Source organism: Sebastes umbrosus, chromosome 21 (genome assembly GCF_015220745.1).
Source record: "Sebastes umbrosus isolate fSebUmb1 chromosome 21, fSebUmb1.pri, whole genome shotgun sequence".
In the NCBI taxonomy this organism is placed as follows: domain Eukaryota; kingdom Metazoa; phylum Chordata; class Actinopteri; order Perciformes; family Sebastidae; genus Sebastes; species Sebastes umbrosus.
The window spans coordinates 2,276,196-2,302,983 of NC_051289.1; the positions used below are offsets into that span (position 1 = coordinate 2,276,196).

Below are 26,788 nucleotides of genomic sequence, written 5' to 3' on the forward strand. Positions count from 1 at the left end.
TGATCCTAGTGTTGACTGAAGCAGGAAGAGAAACGTTATTGTCTCCGACCGCAGCCGGTGTCTCCCTCCGGCACCCGGTCGGAGACGATAACGTTTCTCCCTGCGGAGCCCCGTCACTTCTCAAGACACGGGAAACCTCTGTTGGTCTGGAGGAGCTGCAGCAGTTATTTCTGCACAAACGTCCACTGTACATTCACTAGATATTCTCAGAGCTACGAAGTCTTCTGCCGTGTGTAGTGTGCACGCATGCATGTATGCACGTGTAGAGGTGGAGCGAGACAGCGAGAACGCGTGCGGTGTGTGAGTGAAGGCAAGCAGGAAGAGGAGCACAGACTCCGACCACACGCAAGAATGCTCAGAATGACTCGTTTATATCTAAATACGGAGGCGCCATGTTTTTACAGTAGCCATGCTACTTTCAGATGATGCCAGCTTTCCAACATCCTCAACCCTATCTTTAAGAAAACATCTTTATTTCCCTAATATCGCAAATCATCGCAGATCTCAGATCAGATTTCGCAATTCGCGGGGTACATTTCCTCCACATCCCGCCGGAGCTCTGACTGCTGGTCACTGCCGGAGGCTCCGCTGGAGTTCAGAGCTGAGGGAGTTTTCTTGGTGATTTCTTCCGATTTCGTTTTATTACCTCGGCTTCATACCGCCCTGAAGTATGTTGAAGTATGTCTCTTTTTGTAAAGCTTGTCCGACCTAGCAATAGCAACTAAGGGGGGCAGGACTTAGGACCGCTTAATTGTAGTATCCGTCAAAAATAATCACAATTACCTATTTTATTTTCCCCTAATCGGAACACATCAGAGAAGCCTAAAAGGCCCTCCAGTAGGATGACCTGACAGAAGTCGTGTGTGACGTAGTTTAAGAGCCCTGAAACCTCTGAAGGGTGGAGGCTTGGATGAGTTTGACACCAGAGACTGATGTTCACATCCCGTTTCCTACCGACAGATGTGATAGAAAGATGTAGAACGGCGAGAGCGTGAGATGTTTTAACTTCCTATTTAATCATTTAGTTTGTTGGTTTTTGACCTGCTCTGTTCAAACTGGGTCACTTCTGAGGAACTAAGTGAGTAAAACTAACAAGGATGACACATAGGACGATGACAAAGAGACCCAGACTGTTACACATTTCCCTTTAAATGAAACAACAACTTCTGAGGAGAAGACTCAGTTTTAGGTCTGTCGCCTCATAGTTGATGAGTTGACTAATCGTCGTTTTGGTTTTCCTTAGTCAGTCATTTTTTACTTATTTCCAAGAAACTTATGAGCTCATTTCTGGTAAACACAAGATTTAAAATGATGCTTTTGTGTGGTTCTTTGTGGAGAAACTCAGTTTCACAGATCTGTCGATTAAATCAACTAATAAATTAGTCGACAAAATCGTATGAGTGTTAGTCGATTAAGAATTTCTTCGGTCGAGGACAGCCCTAGTGAATTTTCAAATTTATTTATCTGTAGGTGATATCAGCCTGATTATCGCCCGACACGGCCGTCGTAGGGTGTCGACTCGGATCCGGAACGTTTTGTAGGTTACATTTTAAAGTTAAAAACATCAATCTGGTGCACTTTGAGAGCAAAATGAGAAACATTAAGAGGCTAGATAAACAATTTTATGTTCTCAGTTTAATCAATTAACTCATTGGTAGAGGTGGGGTGGCTGTGTGCTCAGAGGGTAGAGCAGGTTGTCCACCAATCAGAAGGTCGTGGGTTCGATCCCCGGCTGCTCCGGGTCACATGTCGATGTGTCCTTGAGCAAGACACTTAACCCCAAATTGCTCCCGAAGGCATAGCCATCGGTGTGTGAATGAGTATTTAGATTAGATCCTGATGGGCAAAGTTGGCACCTTATGAGCAGAACGCGCATTTTAAACGTCAATATTCAAACGTCAATAGGCGATTATGTTCATTTAATTGTGTGAAGCGATTAATATTCGATTAATTGTGCAGCTCTACATTGGATGGGATCCAGAGTTTTGAAGAATCATCTAATGACTATTTAAACTTTAGGAAACATTGTTACGAGACATGATGACGAATTTAAAACAAGTTTATATATCAGAGTTTAAATGAGCTCCAGGTTTCTAAGCAGTTGCAGATTCTCACAGTAAAAAGTGAAATTAAATATCTACTAATTGCTGTAATTAAAAGCTCTGAAAGTGCTCCGATGGTGTTAAACCTGTTAAACCTGTTTCAGTAACACTCTGCAGGCTAGTATTCATGCAGCTGTGTGAAACCTCGCCAGCCTCGTACTGAAGCTGCTAACAACCTGCAGGAGGGCCTTGGTTCAGTTTGATCAGCTCCTGCTATTTCTTCTTTGTTGGTGTTTTTCTCATGCGTGTGGTCGTTGGTTAGGGTTGTACAGGTGTGTGTGTGTGTGTGTGTGTGTGTGTGCGGTATTTCAGGATTAGATGTGCTTCTGTTTGACCTTGAGTGGAAAGGAACGCTGCTTTTTAAGCTAATCCTCTTCAGGAGGCTCCGCTGTAGTAGTCCCAACAGACACACACACACACACACACACACACACACACAGGAGATAATCTTATCTTTAGGCTGATTAAAATTCAATAACACAGATGTAGATCTTTAAGCATACCTACCTGTGTGTTTGGTTTTAGAGTGTGTGTGTGTGTGTGTGTGTTTGTGTTTGAGTCTATCTGCTGGCCTTCATCAGGGGTTCCTCTGTTATCGGTCAGTGGTTAAACTCTGCATTTTCCTCCGTTTGCAGATGTTAATGTTGGATTTTAAGACCAAAACACAAACTGAACACACTTCATTAGTAATCAGTCGGTGTGTCAGTCTACAGCGACTCCACATCAAAACACAGCGACCTCCTTTTAACACACAACGTCTCTTATTGTTCCAACACTTGAGCATGACTGGATGAGAAGATTGACACCGTCCATCCGTTGGACCACCATGGGACCTTATTTTGGAAAAAATATGAACGGTAGTCAACGGAGAGAGACAAATAATGTTAGTTTGAACTGTGCCATGAATCACACAGATGATGTTTGTCAATTTAAAACATGATTTTTCAAGTCAAGAAAGTCTCAGTTTGTTGAAGTATCATTTAGTTTTGTGTGAAACCGCTCAGTGAACTACATCTCTCGTCTCGCAGCGAGCTAACGTAGCTGTCTTCCACGCACAGGGTCTGATTAGGGATGTCACGGTGAGGAACATTTCCCACCGGTTAATAAACTTGTGACAGCTAGGGATGAGTTATGATTTTTGATTTTTCGAATATTCGTTAATTATAAAAAATCAAATAGTTTATGCGACTATTCGTCCCATCTTAAAACATCTATATTTCCCTTGTATTAACTGTTGCAGACGCTGCCTGGTAGTAGCGTTACTACCGGTAAAACGCGTGTGGCACGTTCAGTTCGGCTCTTTTCTGTCAGCGCAGGGGTGTGTGTGTGACGCTCAAAGAGAGTTGGGTACCCGGAGGCACTCATGGTTTAAGGTTCCGAATGGCGTGCCATGCCCGTTGGCACCGGACCACCCTCCCCGGGCAGACTCCCCGCACCGCCGCGAGCACACCCTGACGTTGTGTCTGCAAGCAAGCGGTGCCGCTCCCCTAGTAGTTTCAGCAGGTAGATCAGCTGTTCCAGCAACGGAGCATATCGTCATTCAAACCCGACAGAAACAAAATAAAACTCATCAAAACCGTCTAGGTTTGTCTTTACACCGGCCTCTTCAACTGTTCCAACAATATGGTTGATAAAGCTCTTAATCCACAGCATTAGATGGGAAGATGTGCCGACGTTACTTGTCGTTTTTACCATCGGGTGGCGGTGTGTCTGGCCTCTCCGGTCCAGCTTTTGCTGCGAGGCTGCATGTTTCTACCTGTCGCCGCTGTGACTGCTCCGTCCTCCTCGCGGCGATTGCCTCATTAACGTTATGGATCTCTTATAGCGTTGGGTTTAAATCTGAAATATTGCCAAATAGGCGTGTTTTTCCGCTTTTCGCTTCGACACCAAATCCTTCGCCATCTCTCGGTCTGTCGACTCTCTCTCGTCCCGTGTGTGAAATCTGACTCCTGCTGCTCTGAGCTGAGACTCCGTACGGAGAAGATGCATTCACTGTCAGTCTGTAGCGTCCGTCGTCCGACTATCTATTGATAACACGGCGCTGATACGCCAAAATGAACTAAATGGGTTTTATTTCTGTAAACGACGGTGGGGGCGGTAGAGACGTAATGTAATCGCTGTGTGCCCGACCACTGTGAGTTAATTTACCTCAAAAGAAATGATCCTCTGACTTACAGACGTCTCTTTATACATCCACGGCCACAGGCTCATTGGTCTTTTCAGTCCAAAATGGCGGCAGTGCTACCGCAACGCCATCTAGTGTCTCTTTGCTTCTCTTCTTTTTGGTTGTAGCTCCATATTTACAGCACAGTAATGAGTGGTATCATTCTTCTCATCTAACTCTCGGTAAGAAAGCAAATAAGTCAATTCATACACATACATAAGCTTACTAATGAAAGCCTACTTGTAGGGACTAACTGTTTTGAATACGAGGACTTATCTCTTTGTGAGATGATCTTCCCTTTCATGTCATTTCCCTGTCTTTGTTGTGCATGTGGTCACATAGAAGAAGCTGATTAGAAACCTGTTTACACGTATCATGTTTCTCTAAAGGGTTCCTCCTTGTTTACGTGACGTTTCAGGATTCAGATTACTGCAGAAAGTCAACACTAACCCGGTTGTTTCGGTGCACGTAGAGATTACATCCCAGCAGCTAGACAGTAGATCTGCATTAGTGTGGATGGTTTCTGTAAGAGTCGAGAGGCAGCTCGGCTGTAAACTCATAGGTCACCTATTGAAGGAGTAATGACAGTGTGGTGATACAGAGAGAGAGCAGCTTTTCACAGGCTAATACCACAGCTATGCAGCCTGTGTGAAGGTCAAATTCCTCACACACAAATTCCTAAATCCATCTTGTGTCCAGTTTATGTTCTCCTGACTGACTTTGTCTCCTTGTTGTTTTTGTCCTCTCCATCTCCTCTCTCTCTCTCTCTCTCTCTCCATCTCCTCTCTCTCTGTCTCTCTCTCTCTGTCTCTCTCTGCCTCTGCCTCTCTCTCTCTCTCTCTCTCTCTCTCTCTCTCTGCCTCTGCCTCTCTCTCTCTCTCTCTCTCTCTCTCTCTCACAGGACCCAGCTGGTATCTTTGAGCTGGTTGAACTGGTTGGAAATGGCACCTATGGGCAGGTCTACAAGGTAAGGCTTTATATACTATGCTGCCACGTGAGCGTGTGAAGCTTTCATCTGTGAACAATGTACAAAAACAAGCTACATCAGCATCTTGTTTATTCTATAACGAGGGATTTAAGGAGTCAGAAACTTGCCACTGAAAGTATTTTAATGCAAAAACAAGACGTGTACGGTCAGTCTGTGAATATGGGGCATGTCTATGATGTTAAATCCAGCGGGACATGTCCACCAGCAGTCCCCTGGTGTGCGCTGCTCCACTCAACTGGCCTCTTAAGCGGTGACGTTCCCTATCGTTGAACGCACCTGATTGGTTGCTGGTTTTCTGCTCGCCGTTTCAAACAGGAAACAACGTGGCGGCCTGCTCGTAAACTTTCTGTTATTCTGTCTAAACAATCCACCAAAATCTACTTCTGAAAACATTTTAAGCGAGAAATAGGCGATGATGCTACGGCTGAATCTCGTTTCATTTTAGAGCTAGATCGCCTCGTTTGACAGCTTGGTCCAAGTTTCGTGAGCCGGACGCGTTGAAATGTCAACAATTCATATGAAGATATTGAAAATGTTATGAATATCAATGAATTTGATGTAATACACAACATTGCATTATTTTTTTATCAATGAAAATGCTTCAATACAGCTTTAAAACATAAAGTGCTCTAAAGTTAGCTGTTGGTGTTGAGTTCCTCAGGTTTGTGGATGACTAACAGGTGACCTCTCCCCCAGGTCTCTATGGCAAGCCGTTTTAACATTTAATAGCTAAGCTTGACTATCTGGAATTAATATTAGAGATATCTACAATTGCATTTTGACTAGTTGTAATTACGTTGTGACTAGTCAGAATTCTTATTCCAGATATCTATAACGTCATTGTGACTAGTCAAAACGACAGTTAGAGATCTTCTGACTATCCTAAATAACAGTTACAGATATCTCAAACGTCATATGACTATAGTCACAATAGTTGTGCATGACGTTGCTCATGCAGTCAAAATGTAATTTTAGATATCTATAAAGGACAATGTGGATATCCTCAGTTGTGGGGGATTAAAGATATCTTGAACTGGAATTCAGAATTCAATTGCGGATATCTGCGACTGAATTGTAGATATGTGTAATGAGAAACTTCGTACACATGAATGGCAAAAGTAGTTTGAATCATAATAGTTAAAATGTAATTATGGATATCTAAAATTAGAGTTTTGCCTATATAGAATTAGGGATATCTTGAATTAGAGTTTTGACGTTATAGATATCTCTAATGAATATCCTATTAAATGTTAAAACGGCGCGCCATAAACAGCGAGCTCCGAGCCAACGCCTAATGAACCTCTGATCTGGGGCTTTTGTCAGGAAGCTCCGAAAACTGTTGCCGAGTGGAAAATCAGGGCTGAAGTCGTGTAGTGTGAGCTACGCTAGTCGTCTGAGAGGACTTCTTCGACATGAATGTGTGCGTGCGTGTGTGTGAGCGGCAGCTAAGCTCGCTCACGGTGAAACACAGCAGAGAAGCGAGGCCCGCAAATGAAACTAAAACATAGAGGCATCGTTTTTTCCTGTTCAGTCGGCTTAGTTGCTGTCATAAAAATGCTCAGAGAAAACTCTGATTGTCATAAACTGCATCCACATTTTGGCAAATTCCACGATATTCCGCTTTTCACAGCTGATTCCATTTTTATCATCAGACTCTGTCCGTGTTTTCTACATCGTGGAAATCATCACACACATTTTTGACCAAACCTGAAGTTACTACTGACCTTCCTCTTTGTCGGGCAGCGGAAGAAGCCCACGCAGACTGTAACACAGCAGAGAGGCTGTGTGTGTGTGTGTGTGTGTGTGTTCTCTCACTTTGAAAGCAATTAACACACTCACACATGTCTGCTGCTGCTACACAACGAGACACGCAGCAGCTCCTCGACACGTTCTGGTTCTGTCTGCTGGATGTTCGCTATCGATCCGCTGCTTCAACCAGGCAACGCCTCCTTTTGGGCGGAATGATTGATAGAACAAACTGGTCGATCACAAGAGCATGGTGGGTAAATTAAGACCTAAAATAATAACACTCACTGAATGAAATATCGCCTCGTAAAAGACGCTGTAGGAGCGGGGCAGATCAATACCTGAAATATCAATAAAAACACTCCAGTTGTGTATCGATAATAAGCGTCAATAGATTTGACTAATTTTGTATTTCATCAAAGAGCAGAGAAGCTGTTTGATCTTAGTTTGCTTATTAACCAGCTGTGAGAGAGAAAGTGCTCTGCAGTCATTAAAATACCTGCAGAGAAAACAAAACACACCTGAACCAGGAGTGACAGGAATGTAATGCACCTAAAGTGGAAAGAAACGTACTGTAGACATGTGGTCAAACATCTACTGGTAACACTAAATACACCAAACATATACCAGTGCAAAGGATTAAAAAACTCTGTAATAATTATAAATATATGCATAGATAATCTGGAGTCATTGGATGGTGACTCATCCGTGCACTCAGTGGAAGACTCAGCTACAAATGTCTCCATTTTCTCTATAATTAGTGCCAAATTACATCATTTTTTTCCAGGAAACTTAATCAGAAATTGCAGCGACACGTCAGTTGCTTCTGAGGAAATTTTCACATGAAGCTGCTGGTGTCGTAATATAAAAGTATTAGCCAATATTTTCCTCTGAAATGTATGAATGTGAAGGTCAAGTACTCGGCTCTGACTGTGACATTTCTTGACCCGAAGCGGGATCGTTTTCATTCATCATTCAACGTTCTCCTGCTGCCTCCGAATCGGTTTCTTTCTCCCCTCGGGGGCCGCTGACGCCTCCCAGGTTTAGTAATCTTTCACAGCTACAGATCGAGAGCGAACGTTAGGAAAGGAATATAAGATATGATGGTGGAAGACTGTCAGATCCTGGAGAGTGTTAAAACATTTAAAATACATTTTACTGCAGGCGGTTATGGATGGATTATAGACGATGGGCCCCTGGGCACAGACGTTAAAGGGCCCCTCAGCCGTCCTACAGAAGAACAAGAGCCACACAGAGAAAGAGACTTAGTTTTGGTTGTTTGGCATTTCTTTGTAGACATTTTGCATCTCTTTGTAGATGTTTTCCGTCTCTTATTAGTCGTTTTGCATCTCTTTGGAGTCGTATTTCATCTCTTTATTGTCATTGTGCATCTCTTTGGTTGTTTTACGTCTCTTTTTGGTCATTTTGCAGCTCCTTGTAGAAGTTTTGTGTCTCTTTTTGGTCATTTTGTGTCTCGTTTTGGTTGTTTTGCCTGTCTCTGTGGTAGTTTTGCATCTCTTTTTGGTCATTCTGCATCTCTTTGTAGTCGTTTTGCGTGTCTTTGTAGTTGTGTTGCATCTCTTTTTAGTCATTTTGCATCTCTTTGTAGACATTTTGTGTCTCTATGTAGTTGTGTTGCATCCCTATGTAGTTGTTTTGCATCTCTTTTTAGCTGTTTTGCATCTCTTTGTAGTCGTTTTGTATCTCTTTAATGTTATTGGGCATCTCTTTGGTTGTTTTACGTCTCTTTTTGGTCATTTTGCATCTCCTTGTAGAAGTTTTGTGTCTCTTTTTGGTTGTTTTGCGTGTCTCTGTGGTAGTTGGCCTGTTAGGTTATCCATCCATGCATTTAGCTGCTGCTGTTATCCAGAGATCATTTCAGGCTGAGCAGCATGTTTTTAGCTCCGGGGAATCAAACCTGTGACTTTTTAATCACACTGTTTTATTGGACCTCCTCATATTTCAGGTGTGTAAAAACTCCGATACAAGCTTTAAACCGACGAGGAGGCAGCGTCAGCTGGCTGAGAGGTTCTTCCTGGATTTGATTAATCAGCGAATCAGCGTTTACAAAGTGGAGTTTATTCAATTTGTTGTATTGATTGAAACTCAGAGAAGCTCCTGCAACCTGCAAGCTTTAAGTCTCATTCTGTCCCGCTGTACCGGTGTCACTGTTAATCACAGTTAGTTTTTAATTCACTCACTGGGTTCCATTCACCGTTTTATTTCTCTTTTTGGACATTAGGATGGTTTTAGTAAGATCAGATTCATGCCAGTGTGTGCTGGCAGAACGCAGACATGATAACTTGGACATGATAACACGTTCATCTAGTTTTCATTTGTCAGAACTGAACATTAAACTGATCCCTGCGCTGGAGGCATTAAGGCGTTGTTGACTTGTGAAGCACAGATCTGTTTTAAAAGCCCTCCAGCGACGCCTCCTTCCTCATTCATGTCTCCTTTCCATCACATTCCTGGCAGCTGGAAGGCTTTTATCCGGAGTCTGATGCAAACGCGTGACGTATATACAGACGTTTTAGACGGTTTTAGCTCGGCATGCAAATTCACTCGCTCTTTGAAAACAGGTCTGAGTCAAGTGTATTTCTGATGTTCTGACGTCACAGCCTTTTGTTTACTAGGGTTCAATGTTTTTTTAATGAAGGAGGGTGAAAAGAGGAGATGTCACGCGTCATCATCACGTCATATCACATGTGCAGTAACGTCTAGTCTGCACTCCAGTTACACTGCGCATGTGTCTCACCCCGTAGCTCAAGACCGTGTCCCAACCTCTTCAATAAGCTGGTACACCGCTGCATGAGAGGCACAAATCTTGTCGGTTAACGGTTAATAATCGGTTAACGAGGGTCGGTTATCAGTTAAGAACATTTTTCAAAATGAGCATCCCTAGTTGAGAGGCAATAGAAATACTCTGAATTCCGTTTAATATTCCAGCTGTTGAATGACGCTCTGCTCTCTGGTTTGGGGATAATGGAGGCTAATTAAACAATTTGTTGATCCATCTGCAGTTTTCTTCCAGATTTTGCACTCTGCTTCGTTCACATGCATGCCCCGTTCAAGACATCTGCAATAGATAGTTAGAGATGGGAGGGTTCATGTCCTCGGACAACTCGAGACAGTTTTATGATCATAGAGTTTGAAATAAATTTGGTCTTAATTACCTTGATCAACAGACTTTTTCTGTCCATGTTTGTTTGGTTTTCAGGGAACTCCATATAGTCGGGACATATCAGAGTTTCCCAGTCGTAATTACACTTTGGATATTGACACGAGCGCTATTTACAAAGTCAGAAACAGCTAATTACGATAACTTCTCTGTGACATGAACACAGCTGAACTGTTCGGTGCCATTTTAGCACCGAACAGCTGCAGCAGAGAAGCTGTATCTCTGTAATAATGACGTTTCAACACTGGACTCAAGTACTTGGCTTGAAGAGAGAGAGTTGCGTGGAAGCATTAATGAGGTTTTGTTTCAGTAATTACAGTATCTTAAGCACAACACAACATGCAGCAACACAAGCCGACACATGACAGAAATCCTGTTGTATTTTACCTGGAAAAAGGGAGCACATTTTTGCACAAATTCCTGGTATTCAACTCTTGTGTTTACTGAAAAAAAAATCCAAAAATCATAATACCAATTACAATATGTGGTATATTAGGCAGCCCAGGACATGTTTTACTGGCTGAGTTAATAATTATGCAGCTAAAATGTTTATGCATGCTAGAAATCAGCATATAGAGGGGAAAAAAGTTAAATGTTTCTAGCTAAATTTGACATCTCTAGCTAAATTGGTGCAGTATGCATCCCCATCACAATGATATATCAATAAGAACCGACACTGGTTTCCGTTTACTTCTATTGTTACAGCACCGGGATATAAACTCAGCCTTCTGTTTCTGTCTTCATGTGTTGAGGCTTGTGTTCAGGTGAAGAATGTGAGGCTTGTCTGAACGCGGGACCTGAGGTGTGTTTTTACGCCTCAGGCTGCCTCAAAAGGATATTCAGCCCTATTCTGCCATCCTCCTCCTCACCTGCCACCTCCCTCTGTTCTCGCTCTGTCGCTATCTTTATCTCCCCCCTCCCTGCATGTGTGTGTGTGTGGATTCAGGTTTTAAAACAGCTTCCTCATGCCATCTCGATTCTGCCATAATCTCTCACTCACCGGGAGCTCGGTGTCACCTTTGGGAGATTGTTTGTCCGGTCCGTCAGTGTCGGAGGAAAGAGAGAGATAGCGAAACAAAGAGCCTCCCCGAGACGCTATCTCCTTCCTCTCATCTCTGCCGTTTTATCTGCCTCCTCTTTTTATTGCTTCATCGCTGCCGTTCGTCCTGCAGGCACAGCCACACTTAACCTCAGGTCCAAGAAGAAGAGTTATCAGGGTGATAACTTTGCTGAGTAAATCCCAGAATCCCCACAAATCTGGAGCAGACCTGGTCCTGGTTTTTATCTCGATCAGTCAGTGAGCTCTGGAAACAGCTTAGTCAGTAAATATCTATATTCTACAGCTTGCTTCAGTCTCTGACAGAAGGCTGCTACTCACCAATGATTCTACTCATCACCTTGACAGTGAATACGTTCACATGCACAAAATAATGCTCTTATTCTGAAAAAGACAATATTCCTACTAAGCTGTTTATTAGAGGTGGGAAAAAAAAGGTATCGTGAATTCTTTTTTCCAATTTTGAAATTGATTTTTTTAATGCCAGAATCGATATATCTGCTTCATTTGAGTCTATGTGGAGGTCGAAGGAAGTTACCACTTTTATTGTTGTAGTCTGAGTAATGTGACGTCATATCCGTTCCGTATCCGTCAACCAAAACAAACCGCAGTGAGCCGAAATAAAAAAAGTATAAAGCGTTGGAGGGTCGTTGTGGATACGACCTGCACCCTCACATGTTAAATCCAGCGTGGTAAACACTACACATCCAGTAAAGGATGGAAACACTTTGGGTTTCACACGTTGACAGGAAAAGCAGAGCTAGACAGAGCTGAGCTAAAGCTGCATGCTAACTCTGTCACGGAAAGGAAACGTTATCATATATCGTGGTAACGGAGCGGTCGAGCCGGCCGTCGCTTTCATCTCCGTGGTCAAATGGGCCGACGCTACAACTGTAGAGCACCCATATACTGACATTTATGTTAAATGCATTGAAACGGCCCCGATGGAGCTGACCATGGATGGATAAAGAGAACGGAGCTGACAGGAGAGCTAGAGACCACCTTGGAGAAGTTAGAGGAAGTAGACACGTGGGACTACGTCCGGTTTTCAAAATAAGGTTTTTACAAGGGAACAGTAAATACAAAATACATACACTAATCAGCCATAACATTAAGACCACTGACGGGACGTGAATAACATATACACACCCACAGTGCATCGCAGTTTGTTGTGTATGGGGCTGCGTAGCCGCAGACCGGTCAGCGTGCCCACGCTGTCATAATGTTATGGCTGATCGGTGTACATGGAAATATGATTTATTGGATTATATTCACCAGAAGTATAAAACATTACATGTCCCTTATAAATTAAAAAGAAAATACCACTAATTTATGAGGGAAATCTTTAATTTTTGGGTTGCTGGAAAAAAACTAAATGAATAATACCTGAGAATAACTGATATATTTGACATCTCTGACTACATACATGCTGAAAATCAAACAGTTTTACTGTATTCATTTAGATATTTTCCAAAGTAAAAGTCCCTAGAAGTGTATGATTCAACTTTTTCCCCATGGTCTAGTGTTAAAGAAGTTAACAAACATCGCAAAAAATCGTAATATCGAATCGCAAAACATATCAAATCGGTATAAATGCAGAGTGAGAGACACCAGCGAGCATATATCAAGCTTTGGATTGATAGTCGCCTCACACTTCAGTATAGCTGCTGCTGCTGCAACATGACTGAGAGAGAGAGAGAGGGAAAGAGAGAGAAAGAAAGAAAGAGAGGGAGGGAGTCAGTGATATAAAACAGGAAAACAAAGATGAGAGACACACAAAGAGAGGCAGACAGAAAGATGTGAAAAAGAGAACAAGAGACTTTCCGTACTCGGAGGTGGTTTCGGCCTGTCAGATACATTCAGTGTCTGATGCAACACTGAGTAACCAAGACGCTGTGTGTGTGTGTGTGTGCGTGTGAGTGAGTGTGTGTGTGTGTGTGTGTGTGAATCTGAGCAACTCACATGCGAAAGTGACCCAGAGTGTGAAATATCATGGCCTCCTAACACACACACACACACACACACACACACACACACACACACACACACACACTGCCATCACTTTGCCTCTTCCAACCCCCCCATTCGTTGCCCTCACTAAACAACCTGCCAGGCCTGTTGCTAGGTTACCAGGAGGAGACGTTGTGTGTGTGTGCGTGTGTGTGTGTGTGCGTGTGTGTGTGTGTGTGTGTGTGTGTGTGTGTGTGATGGGGTGGTGGGCTGGTGGTGGTGGTGAGGTGGATAAATTTCCACTTTCTCGCTTTAACAGCTGTGATACAGACTTTAGTTTTGGAGGAGGAGACTCAGTGAGACACTTTCATCCTCCAGTGGTTCCCAACATAGGGGTCGGGACCCCTCCAAGGGGCCACGAGATGAATCTGAAAAAGTTGCTTTTTTCATGTAAAATTCTGGATGTTTTTATCGTTTCAGACTTGTAAAAATTAGGGATGTCAAAGTTAACACTGATTCGTTTTAACGCCACTAATTTCTTTAACACATCAACTTGCGATTTTTAGGTTGTAGCGGGCTCAGTTTTAAAGCTAGAGTGAAAATACTGGTATCATATAAAACTAGAAAAACCTTAAGAATCCATCGGTACCAACCATCTCATACTAGCTTGTCCCGAAACTAAATAACGCAAAATTTTGGAGAGGAAAAACTGTCAACTGTGATTTTCAAAGGGCTCCCTTGACCTCTGACCTCCAGATGTGTGAATGTAAATGGGTTCTATGGGTACCCACGAGTCTCCCCTTTACAGACATGCCCACTTTAATCTAATCACATGCAGTTTGGGGGCAAGTCATAGTCAAGTCAGCACACTGACACACTGACAGCTGTTGTTGCCTGTTGGGCTGCAGTTTGCCATGTTATGGTTTGTGCATATTGTTTTATGCTGAATGCAGTACCTGTGAGGGTTTCTGGACAATATCTGTCATTGTTTTGTGTTGTTCATTGATTTAAAATAATAAATATAAACATACATTTGCATAAAGCAGCATATTTGTCCACTCCCATGTTGATAAGAGGATTAAATACTTGACTAATCTCCCTTTAAGGTTCATTTTGAACAGATAAAAACGTGTCTCTTTACGTGTGAAGAAAGATTTTATTTCACTGGAGTGAATCTCAGGGGAGAAATCAGCACTTCTTTATTTAGTATCTCAGCAAATTAATGACGCATTTTATTAAAGGTGATAATGCAATCTGACAAACAATGATTAAAGTCTCCTGTCAGCCTTTGAAAGTGCAAAATGCGACTGACAACCGACACTCTCACACAAACACACATATTAAATGATTGAATTGTTTTGTTTTATGCTAATGAGCATCTTTCTTATTTCTTATGTCCTTTTTCTCTGTGTCTTTTCAGGGTCGCCATGTCAAAACAGGTCAGCTTGCTGCCATCAAGGTCATGGACGTCACAGGAGTAAGTAACACACACACACACACACACACACACACACACACACACACACACAGCGTTGTATTAAATCTGTACATGCCCAAACATACCTCAGGATTGCGTTCCTGCTTTGAGGGCAGCAGTTTGTCCTCACTAGACTCTGCTGGAGGGGTTTTCTTCTTTGATCTCATTTCCTCTCCAGGAATCTAATATCTTTACATTTCAGTAAACACCGACTTTTTGTGTTAACGTTGTGTTGTGTATGATGTGTGTGTGTTGTGTGTGTGTTGTGTGTGTGTGTGTGTGTGTTTTAGGATGAGGAGGAGGAGATTAAAGCAGAGATCAACATGTTAAAGAAGTACAGCCACCACAGGAACATCGCAACCTACTATGGAGCCTTCGTCAAGAAGAACCCTCCTGGGATGGACGACCAGCTCTGGGTACGTACGGCACACGTGTGTCTGGAACTTAAAGAGCAACGTAACGCCCCATGTTAGCTTCACCACACCCCCTTCACATGAAAGAAGAATGGCTACTGTTGGTCGCAAACCTTTGATGTCTTAATTTCTGCCTATGGTTATGAATTTTATAATACCTGAATTTCTACCGTTGATGGCGGTCAGGAAGAGTGAAACTTTTAGCATGTGGTTTTGGTAGTTTTTTGGTGGAGTTGTTCCGATACCAGTATCGGAAATGCCTATGGGCAATGCATCAATTCGATTGTTTTTTCCGGTGCTGATAATCGAAGTAGAAAAAGAGTGAGCCATTTCGCTTCATTCTCATCTTGGTATCGGTATCGGAACATCTCTACAGTGGAAACTCTTCTATTGATCATGGTTAGAGTGATCAACCACTTACTGTATAGGAATCAAAAAGCTTGGGACAGAATCACTCCTATAAATATTTTAATAATTCGCTCATAGTAATCCAGTAGTCTGCTTACAACTACGTTATCTGTGGTCGTGTACATAACGTCATATACCACGACACAGACTCAGAGTTTTGAGTTCACTGAGTTTTAAAATCGACGCTACAAACATGAGCATTTTTGATCGTGTCCTCAGCCCAGTGGTAGTCAACACGTTTAATATCTTGCAGCCATAGACGCCACCGGTGTTTCAGTTTAACGAGTGCCCGTGTTAACTGGCGACTCTCAGCTGAATGCGCTGTGGTTACTCGTAGTGCTCGACGGCAGCTGTTGAAAACACGAAGAGAGCATGCAGGTGTCCTCGTAAAAGCCTTCAACCAATTTTAAATACATACTCATCTGTGTTTATTATCTACGCCGACCATTTACGTAAGTTACTACGACCAACCACAGGCACATTTGGCTTAAAGTCACCAGTTAACACGGCCACTCGTTAAACTGAAAAAAAACGGAAACCAACAACTGCCTAGAAGTTTGAAAAACAATCTAAAAACTGAAGGCTTGATTTAGAAAATGGTGATCAATAAGGTAAAGTATGTGTAAATGTAAAAATCTGTACAGTAACATTGTTTGTGTGTGTTTGTAGCTGGTGATGGAGTTCTGCGGGGCCGGCTCGATTACGGACCTGATCAAAAATACCAAAGGGAACACTCTGAAGGAGGAGTGGATCGCCTACGTCTGCAGAGAGATCCTCAGGGTGAGAACTGACATTAAAATGAACATCACCGCTAGTTATGTGTCAGCATGAAAACAACATGTTGTGTAGGTTCTTATCTTAAGAAAGTAAATGTTTGGTGGGAAAACGATTTCTAACATAAGGGGACCTCAGATGGTTCCCTGAGGAACTCCTCAGTATTTTATTTTCTGCTGCAGCGACCCAAGTTGCTCGAAATGCAATTTATCTCCTGTAGTTTTCATAAAAAGCTCATGATGAGGACATTAAAGGAACCATAGATATAGATATATAGGTGAGTCGTCGTATTGATTTTTCTATCAGAACCTATTGGATCTTAGAAGAAACGATCCTCGATCCTGTAGAGTTAACCGTTATCATTGTTACCGTTACATGTAGATCATATTAAACAAATGACATGAATGTTATCAGTAATATCTAGTAGTATTTATACACCTGGGGGTATTGAAAACATCTTCTGTAGGTGTTATCTTTAAAAGAGTTAATGTTTGGTGGAACTCTTTTGGTGGGAAACAACTGCAAACGTAAGAGAACCCCAAAAGGTTCCCTGAGGAACTCCTTAATATGAGTGACCATCACCTGCAGAGGCGATATTCACCTGAAAGTTCACTAAAGTTGAACCTCACATGAATTCGAAAATGCGACTTTGCTTCGTCACTGGAAGCCAATGTTTTTCTCGCATAGGATGGAAGTGAACGGGAGGCAAATGTTAATTTCGTGACCGTACCTTTATGCTAATATTTTCTGTTTCTGTAAAAAACTGATGATGATATTACTTTATTGTCAGATCAAGTCTGAAATGTTTCTTGCATCTCAGCAGCTCCATTTGCAACATCATCAATCACCGCAGACTGTATGTTTAAGACCCTTCAATGTACATTTGATCTGCGATTAGGCTCCATATTTAATTTTAGGATTGACTGGTTCACAGAAGAGTGCTTCATCAGGCTTCAGCACTTGAATGGGTCAATTGTTTTGGCCTCAAAGAGTAGATAAAATCCAAATCCTAAACTCAAGACAGGAAGCTCACAGTGCAGTCGGACATGTCGACTACAGTCAGTGAATGTTCTGCTGATGAAACGAAGGTAGCAAAGACATCTCTTCCATCATCTTGAGGTCTGTCTAACAGGAAGTAGTAGTAATTGTCTTCTCTGTCTCCAGGGTCTGACCCACCTCCACCAGCACAAGGTCATCCACAGAGATATCAAGGGCCAGAATGTGTTGCTGACGGAGAACGCGGAGGTTAAACTAGGTGAGAGGGCGCACACACACACACACACACACACACACACACACACACACACACACACACTAACACACACTAACACACCCTGTGTCATCTTGCATACTGTCTGCTGGTGCTGAGCAAACTGTACGCAGCTATGTTTTTACAAAGGAAGGGAGCGGTACATTCATTTATAATAATATTTCTTATAATAAGAAGACTAAGAAGCCGAACACGGAAACTCATCTACTCACTTGTCCACCTTCTTGCACTCTTGTAAACTATTCCATTTGTGCAGAGGGAACAGGAGCGATGCTAACTTCCTGTTTGGTCTACTAAAACACGTCATCCCCTGTAGAACTCTATTCAAGCCTTTTATTCTGTGTGTTCGCAGTGGACTTTGGCGTGAGCGCTCAGCTGGATCGTACGGTGGGACGGAGGAACACGTTTATCGGGACGCCGTACTGGATGGCCCCAGAGGTCATCGCCTGCGACGAGAACCCCGACGCCACATATGACTTCAAGGTAAACCTGATGTGTGTGTGTGTGTGTGTGAATCTACATGCTGCTTATGTCCATTTCATACAGTATTGTATCTATACTGCATATAGACCAGACATGTTGGAGGCAAATATTGTACTTTCTACTCCACTTATTTGTAGTTACTTTGTAGATTCAGATTATTAATACAAAATATTAATCAATCAGGGCTGTCAAAGTTAACGAGATAATAACGCTAATTTCTTTAACGCATCCTATGATTTTTAGGTTGTAGCGTACTCAGTTTTAAAGCTAGAGTGAAACCTAAAGAATCCATCGGTACCAACCATGTCATATTAGCTTGTCATGAAGGAGGTTAAATAACGCTTGGTGAGGAAAAACTGTCATGTCCATTTCCAAAGGGGTCCCTTGACCTCTGACCTCCAGATGTGTGAATGTAAATGGGTTCTATGGGTACCCACGAGTCTCCCCTTTACAGACATGCCCACTTTATGATCATCACATGCAGTTTGGGGCAAGTCATAGTCAAGTCAGCACACTGACACACTGACAGCTGTTGTTGCCTGTTGGGCTGCAGTTTGCCATGTTATGATGTGAGCATATTGTTTTATGCTAAATGCAGTACCTGTGAGGGTTTCTGGATCAATATCTGTCATTGTTTTGTGTTAATGTTGTAAATATATACATACATTTGCATAAAGCAGCATATTTGTCCTCTCCCATGTTGATAAGAGGATTAAATACTTGACAAATCTCCCTTTAAGGTTCATTTTGAACAGATAAAAAATGTGTTTAATTTGTTATTAAACATGACAATCGTGATTAATCGCGATTAAATATTTTAAGCGATTGACAGCTCTAATTGATATGCATCACTCTCAGTCATCTGATTTCATGTTAATATCACACATATTTAAATAAATAAATATAGGTTTAATTGTTCCCTTCAGATATTTCTGTCCTCCTTTAGTCACATGCTGTTACAGCTGGCCTTAATGGGGAATTTTCAGGCAACAATACAGTCATTTGTCATTTTACACACCGTGCAAAGAAATCTAAAATCTGAGGAAAATAGTAAGCATCTGCGAAAAAATACAGTTTGTAGAGCTCCCAAAGATCAATTCCTCATCAATCAGAGTCAAAAAGCCTCGTATAGCTGTGAACACCAGCTGACCTTTAAAAGAATCTCTTCAATGATCGTATCCGTTGTTTCCTTTGGAGACATCTAATCTCTGATCATCGCCGCACGACTGCACAAAACACCGACCGCAGGCGCCTGGACTGTATATAGTCTCCTCACAGAGATGCTGCAGTGGTTAGTTACTGTATATACGGAGGATGTGCAGTAATGGGGACAGGATAGATCCCTGTGGCGAGCCTGCGGAGGACGAGCGCCGCTCTGCTAAGACGCCATTAACTCCTCCGACCCTCCGGGGCTTTTAACGTGTCTCAGTTCATCTCTCAGTATTCACTTTAAATAGCAGTTTGTTGGCTACAATAGGCGGATAGTTTCTATTATAAACAGGCAGATGGGTGATGAAATGTTAGTTTAGATCTACAATAGCAGTGGTAGGTGGGTTGTTTCTGTATTTTTATCACTTAACAGGAACCAGTGGACCTAAAACATGATGTGTGAAGTCGGTAACAGGTTTTTAGGATGTGAAAGTTTTCACTTTTCTCTCTCTCTGTCTTTCTGTCTCCGTCTCTCTCTCTCCGTCTCCGTCTCTGCAGAGTGATCTGTGGTCGCTCGGTATCACAGCTATAGAGATGGCAGAGGGAGCACCACGTAAGTGTGAAACATTCGACTCATTACAGAGTGGACACAGAGGACAGTTTGTCTCCTGGTTAAAAAGTCTAAATCTAAACTCTGTTTCCGTTTTCTCTCTTCTCATCTCTTTCGTCTCCTCTCCTCTTCTGTCCTTTCCTTTCCTTTCCTCTTGTATCATCTCCTCTCACTCATTTCCTTTTGTTTTGTTCTTTCCTGTTCCCTTTGTCATCTCATCTCCTGTCCTTTTAATTCCTTCTCCTCTTCTCTTCTTACCTTGTCTCATCATCTCCTCTTCTGTCCTTTCCTTCCCTTTTCTCATCTCCTCTTGCTCCCTTTCCTTTATTTCCTTTTTTCTTCCTGTCTCGTCTCGTCTCCTCTACTGTCCTTTGGTTTCCTTTCCTATTTCCTTCCCTCCCGTCCTCTCTCCTCTTCTTTCCTTATCTCATCTCCTCTCGTCTCTTGCCCTTTTGTTTTCTTTCCTCTTGTCTCATCTCCTGCTTGCTTGTTTCCTTTCCTTTCTTCCTCTCCTTTTCTGTCCTTTTCTTTCCTCTCGTCTCATCTCCTCTCATCTCTTGCCGTTTTATTTCCTTCACTCGTGTCCTGTCTCCTATCCTCTTCTGTCCTTTCCTATCATCCTTTTCTGTTGTCTCATTTCCTGCCTATTTGTTTATTTTCCTTTCTTATTGTCCTGTCTCCTCTCATCTTCTGTCCTTTCCTTCTTTCCTTTCCCCTTGTCCCATCTCCTAACTGTTTGTCTCCTATCCTTTTCTCTCCTTTCCTTTCCTATTGTTCCAACTTGTCTCCTTTTGTTTCTTCTCTTCTTGCTTTGTCTCCTATCCTCATTTGTTCTTTCCTATCCTTCCCTTTTCTTTCCTCGTGTCCTATCTCCTGCCTATTTCTCCTTTATCCTATCCTTTTTCTCTTTTTTCCTTTCCATTGTCTCATCTCCTCCCGTCTCTTGCCCTTTTGTTTCCTTTCTTCTTGCCTTGTCTCCTATCCTCTTCTGTCCTTTCCTTTCCTCCTGTCCCATCTCCTGCCTGTTTATCTCCTATCCTATCCTTTTCTCTCCGTTCTTTCCTCTTGTCTCATCTCGTCTCCCGTCCTTTTGTCCTCTTTCTCCCCCTCTATTTCCTTTCCCTTATCTCTCTCCTCCTCCTCTTCGTCCTCAGCTCTGTGCGACATGCATCCAATGAGAGCGCTCTTCCTCATCCCCAGAAATCCTGCCCCCAGACTCAAGTCTAAGAAGTGGTGAGTCACTTTGTGCTAAAACACTCAGATACAGATTCTTCCTCAGCAGCTCGTTGTGGCTCCTCTGGCCTTCAGTATCCGACACATCCAGCAGTAATCTGATTACTATGGAAAGGTGCGCTTTAAGGGGTTAACATGGCATGTTTACCTTTAACTGGAAGTTTCTTTAAGTTGTAATTCCCTCTATTTATAAGGACAATACACATAAAATAACATTTAATCACATTATTGTATGTACTGTTAATTAATAGTTCTGTGCTCTGTTGTATATATATTGTTATTTAGCATCTTGTTATTCTTTTAATTATGTTGTCGTAAATATTTGTTGTACATGCGTCTTCCTTTTAAGATTTAGATCTTTGTCTCAAATAGATTAAAAAAACATTATATTTATGCTGCCCATCTTTATATATCTTTGCACATCACTTTGATCAGAAAAATGAATTAGATATTATTTAATATTTTAATTTTAAAATAATAGTTAATGTGTTATAAATACAACTTTAAACTTTTCCTACTACTGCTGCTGCTGTTACTACCAGTACTGACATTAACAGTACTACTACTGTTACTACTACTACTGACACTAATAATACTAACTACTGTTACTACTACTTTTGCTGCTGTTACTACTTCTGCAACTGGTACTGTGACTGGTACTACTGCAATGTGGTTACTACTGCTACATTTACTGCTACTGCTATCACTGATACTACTGCCACTACTACTACTACTACTACTACTAGTACTACTTCTGCAACTGTTCTACTGCTACTGCTAATACTACTACTGTTACGACTACTTTTGCTACTGCAACTGGTACTGTGATTGGTACTGTGGCTGTGTAATTGCTAAAGTTCTGGTACTTTTACTACCACTACTTCAACTGTTACCACTACTACTACTACTACTACTACTACTAGGTTCCTACTAGTACTGCCACTGTTACTGCCACAGCTGCTTCTACTGCCACTACTGTTAGTGCTGCAACTGCGAGTACTACTGTTGTACTACTACTACTTGTACAACTACATGCACTTATTCTTTTCATTTTGAATATCAACTTTGCTGAATAACTTTTTAATAGAAATTCACATTTTAATTAAAAAATCCTCCATATATTATGATTTATGATTTAATGGAAATGCAGATTTATGTTATAAAATCATAAATCATTCCTGTATTTAACTGATTTGTGTGTTTCCAGGTCAAAGAAGTTCCAGTCGTTCATCGACAGCTGTCTGGTGAAGAGCCACAGTCAGCGGCCGAGCACCGAGCAGCTCCTCAAGCACCCGTTCATCAGGGACCTCCCCAACGAGAGGCAGGTCCGCATCCAGCTCAAGGACCACATCGACCGCACCAAGAAGAGGAGGGGGGAGAGGGGTGAGGCTGCACCCCCCCACCGACTCACCTCACAGCTGCACACAGCTGCATGAAGGGCCAGCTGGGTCACAACATCTGGATGGTAACCTGTTAACTGTTAACTGTGTGTGTGTGTTTCCTACAGATGAGACAGAATACGAGTACAGTGGGAGTGAAGAGGAGGATGAAGAGAGGGACGTCGGAGAGCCCAGGTACGACCACTACTACTCATAGTTTGTTCTGACACTAGTACTACTACTTGTACTACTGTTACTGCCACAGCTACTTCCACTGCACCTAATGATACTGCTACTACTGTTGTACTAATATTGATTGTACTGCTGCTGATAATACAACTACTTGTACTGCTACATGCACTTTTAGCTCTTTTCATTTTGAATTTACGGAATATCTTTTAAATTAAACTTTGCATTTGAATTTAATAAAAAAAACCTCCATAAGTTTATTTAGATTTATGTTATTAATACTGCATTATTAATAAATCAAATAAAGAACATCAACTCTCTACTCTTATTGGTTCTCCTCTAGTTCCATCATCAACATCCCCGGCGAGTCCACCCTGAGGCGGGACTTCCTGCGCCTCCAGCTGGCCAATAAGGAGCGGTCGGAGCTGATCCGGCGTCAGCAGCTGGAGCAGCAGCAGAACGAGGAGCACAAGCGCCAACTACTGGCCGAGAGACAGAAACGCATCGAGGAGCAGAAAGAGCAGCGGCGACGGCTGGAGGAGGTAACCTCTAGTCTCTTATTTATTACATTATATGAGTATTAATACTCTGGGTGAAGAAGGTACTCTGCATACAGACTGTTTAAAATACTGTAATTCACTCTCATGTATTTTAAACTCCACTAAGAGCCTGCCGCCTGCAGAGTTTTCTTCTTGAGCTGATTGCTTGACAAGAAAGCTAAAAAAAATCTTGAAGTAGTCACATTTCTTTTAAGAAAGAATATATAATATAACAGTAATTCGCTGGTCTCTGTGAAAAACACTGCACTTCCGATAGATGCTTCACAATAAAAGTCTTCTAGTCCTTCCAGAGGAGAGACTCAGAAGACAATTTGACTGCCATCTGTAATATGAAAGCAACAAAACTTGAAGTGACAAAACATCTGAAAACTGAATGTAACGAGGCTTTTAAAAGTGTAATTTCTACACCTGCATGACCACATGTTGATACTGTTGGTGAAGGTGGAGACAGTTGGGATTTGACTATTTGAAAGTGTGAATGCATCTCATCACGGATTAACACGTAATGGCGCTCTAAGTCTCGTGATATCCTTGCTTTTTAACACACGAGTACGTGTAGACAACCTGTTGCGATGAGAGTGACATTGTTGATATACTTACCTGCTTATTTTCTGTGTACTTGGAGGTTTAAATACTGTATCCACCAGCAGGCAGATTAGGGTTAACACAATAATATGTTTCCTTCCAGCTTTGCACAAAATAAACACTCAAGTTATTATTTATTTTGAGATCATGACGACAATCTCTATTAGTTTCTCTTCAGAAGTTTTCCGTCATTGTTGTCATAGAGGTAATAGTTTAGAATTTTCCAGGGCCGTCAACCAAAGAAATTCTTAGTCGACTAATCGATTAGTTGATTTAATCGAATCACAAAGAATCACACAAGAGCACCACTTTAAATCTGTTGTTTAGCAGAGATGTGCTCATGCAGTAAGTTTCTTAGAAATAAGTCATTCAGCATGAAAAAAGCATAAAAAATGAGGAGTCGACTAAAGAAATCTTAGTCAATTAAGACCAAAAATGGCCAATTTTTAGTTTATTTTAGTTCTGACTTTTTTATTTCACTTTAGTTTATTTTGAGTTTGAGTTTTCAGAAAAGTCAAGTTTTTATATATTTAATTTGTTTGTTTTTATTAGGGCCAGCTATAATGTCAAAGAAGTATGTAGCTACATACAAAGTACATAGTTGGAGAACTGTGTAGGAATGGACGTAATGTTTCATATTTGTGCTACTTTTGTGTCCGATGGGATTCAATTTCTGTGGTTCAACGTCACACGAGAGTTGATGGAAATTCATGCTGTCTCCTTCTTTTCGGTAGTGATAATTTAGAACTAAAAAACTAAAACGGAAATTAATTTACATTCATTATTATTTTATTTTTATTTGTTTTTAACCAGGAAGTATCTTATCATTACAGTTTAGTTTTTCTTAAAGGATACAGTTTTAATTTAGTTTCAGTTTACTAACAACATTTTTTATCTTTTCTCTTAATTGCATGTATGAATGCAAACAGGTAGCTCTCAGTCTGTAGAAATAGGTGCATAAAAATCTTAAGATAATTAGAAAGATAAAAGACACCTGAGATGGAGCAACTGATGGAGATGGAGAGTTCATCTAAACCAGTGAAGCACCTCAACATCACACCTGATAAATGAGAACGACAGATTTAGCCCGCGGTTGTTTCCACCTTTGAAAAAAAACATCTCAGCTTTGATTATAAAACGACTCGTCTTCCATGCAAAATACCTTCCACACCTGTGATGTTAGCACCTCGGCTCATCCAAATGCCAGAGAAACACACCTCAATCACACACGCACACGTCTTCTCCACCTACAGCAACAGCGGCGGGAGCGAGAGATGAGGAAGCAGCAGGAGCGAGAGCAGAGGAGGAGGTACGAAGAGATGGAGCAGCTCCGCCGAGAGGAGGAGAGGAGGCACGCAGAGAGAGAGCAGGTAGGACCACACCTGACCAGCGTTACATCACAGGTATCATCCAGAAGGGGGCGGGGCTTCTCCATTCAGATCACTGATGTAACCTTCGCACTTCACTCACCTTCATATGAGCAGTTTCTTCTTTCTCTCCATGTAAAACAAACACTTACTTTTTTTTTTCATACATTATTTTTCCCCTTTTTTCGAGGTTGTTTTCGTATATGCAATTTACAGTTACAATAGTTTGTAAACCAATTTTTTAAGAAGTTTAGCTTAGAGACGAACACAATAAGTACACTAGGGAAAACAACTTCAGCATTCAAAATTAAAATAAAATTAAGAAAAAAATAAAAAAATAATAATGATAATAATAATAATAATAATAATAATAATAATAATAATAATAAAACGAAAATATAATAATAAAAAGATAACAAATGTAAAAAAAGTAAAAAAAATAATAATAATATTAATACAAAGAAAAAAGTAATAGTAATAAATTAAATAAACAAATAAGTTAATAGAAAAAAAAAAACACTTACACAAGTGGTAGATAAATCTCTTTTCTGACCAACGTCCACAGATAATCACTCTGCTTTAATCCATGAAAACATGACAATAGTAGCTCACCTGATCCAGGGAAAACTGTGACCTCAGTGTGTTAAAATGCTGCACGTTGCACCTTTAAAAACCTTTTCTAAATTGTTATTATTAATGGTATATACAACTGACCAAGCAATCATTTATTACAATAGGATCTTATAGTTTTATATGAATTGTTAACATCATGAAATACAGTGAGGTGTAGAGTAGTTTTAAAGTAACTGGTGCATCAACACCAGCTATTTTAATAATCGATTAATTTTCGATTTCAGCCTCTTAAAGGTCCCATATTGTAAAAGCTGAGATTTTTATGTCTCTTTTTTTATTATAAAGCAGGTTTAAGTGCTATATAAATACTGTGAAAGTATCGAAACGTTCAATCCACAGAGAAATACACACACCCTGTATTCAGTAAACTGTGCCTTTGAAACAAGCCGTCAGGATTTCTGTCCCTTTGTGATGTCACAAATCTACAATATATAGACCATTTCACAGTTTTAAATGTATAAACATTGTAAATGTGTCCCAGTTTAGTTCCAGTTGCAGTGTATGTGAATGACATCAGCTGACAGGAAGTAAAAATGGACCCAAGCTGTTGCCTAGCAACGCAATTCCGTTGAAATGTGCTAAAACGGAGTGTTTCAAACAGATTGTAAATACAGGTATATTCAGGCAGACAATATGAGGAAAATATTTTTTTTTTTTAACATTACAGCAATACATTGTTCTAGTAGAAACATAAAATACAAGTATGAACCTGAAAATTGGCATATAATGGGACCTTTAAATATGGATATTTTCAGCTTTTCTCTGTTTTATATCATATTAAACTGAATGTCTTTTGTGTTTTGGACAAAACAAGACATTTAAAGACATCACCTTAGAGAAACAGGTATGGACATCTTTCACTATTAAATTAAATTATTGTTAGTTGCAGCCGTACAGCGTTCTTATAATTCTAAAGAGAGAACGATGTGTAGAATCACCATATATATATAATACTACTGAGGAGGCAGGAGGCTTTGTTAACGACTGCATGACTAATAGTTAACTTTTCCTGCAGTGCAACGCTCCCCTAATGCTCTACTTTTCAGGCATTTCTACCTCTTGCACAGCTG

At 41.2% G+C, this 26,788-nt stretch overlaps 1 protein-coding gene across 15 annotated transcripts in view; it reads left to right on the forward strand.

The window, feature by feature from the left end:
• tnikb (TRAF2 and NCK interacting kinase b) overlaps positions 1–26,788 on the forward strand; it is a 63,716-nt gene that overhangs the window by 2,601 nt on the left and 34,327 nt on the right. For 10 of the 15 annotated variants that reach the window (XM_037756311.1, XM_037756319.1, XM_037756316.1 and 7 more), the window contains exons 2-13: positions 5,168–5,233; positions 14,609–14,665; positions 14,956–15,081; positions 16,156–16,266; positions 17,425–17,515; positions 17,883–18,013; positions 19,721–19,775; positions 20,927–21,005; positions 22,213–22,388; positions 22,513–22,579; positions 22,917–23,115; positions 24,972–25,088. In XM_037756311.1, coding sequence (XP_037612239.1) covers positions 5,168–5,233; positions 14,609–14,665; positions 14,956–15,081; positions 16,156–16,266; positions 17,425–17,515; positions 17,883–18,013; positions 19,721–19,775; positions 20,927–21,005; positions 22,213–22,388; positions 22,513–22,579; positions 22,917–23,115; positions 24,972–25,088 — 1,275 coding nt within the window. Of the gene's footprint in view, positions 1–5,167; positions 5,234–14,608; positions 14,666–14,955; positions 15,082–16,155; positions 16,267–17,424; positions 17,516–17,882; positions 18,014–19,720; positions 19,776–20,926; positions 21,006–22,212; positions 22,389–22,512; positions 22,580–22,916; positions 23,116–24,971; positions 25,122–26,532; positions 26,563–26,788 lie in introns of all 15 variants that reach the window. The other 5 variants (XM_037756312.1, XM_037756320.1, XM_037756323.1 and 2 more) reach the window with 2 other exon arrangements.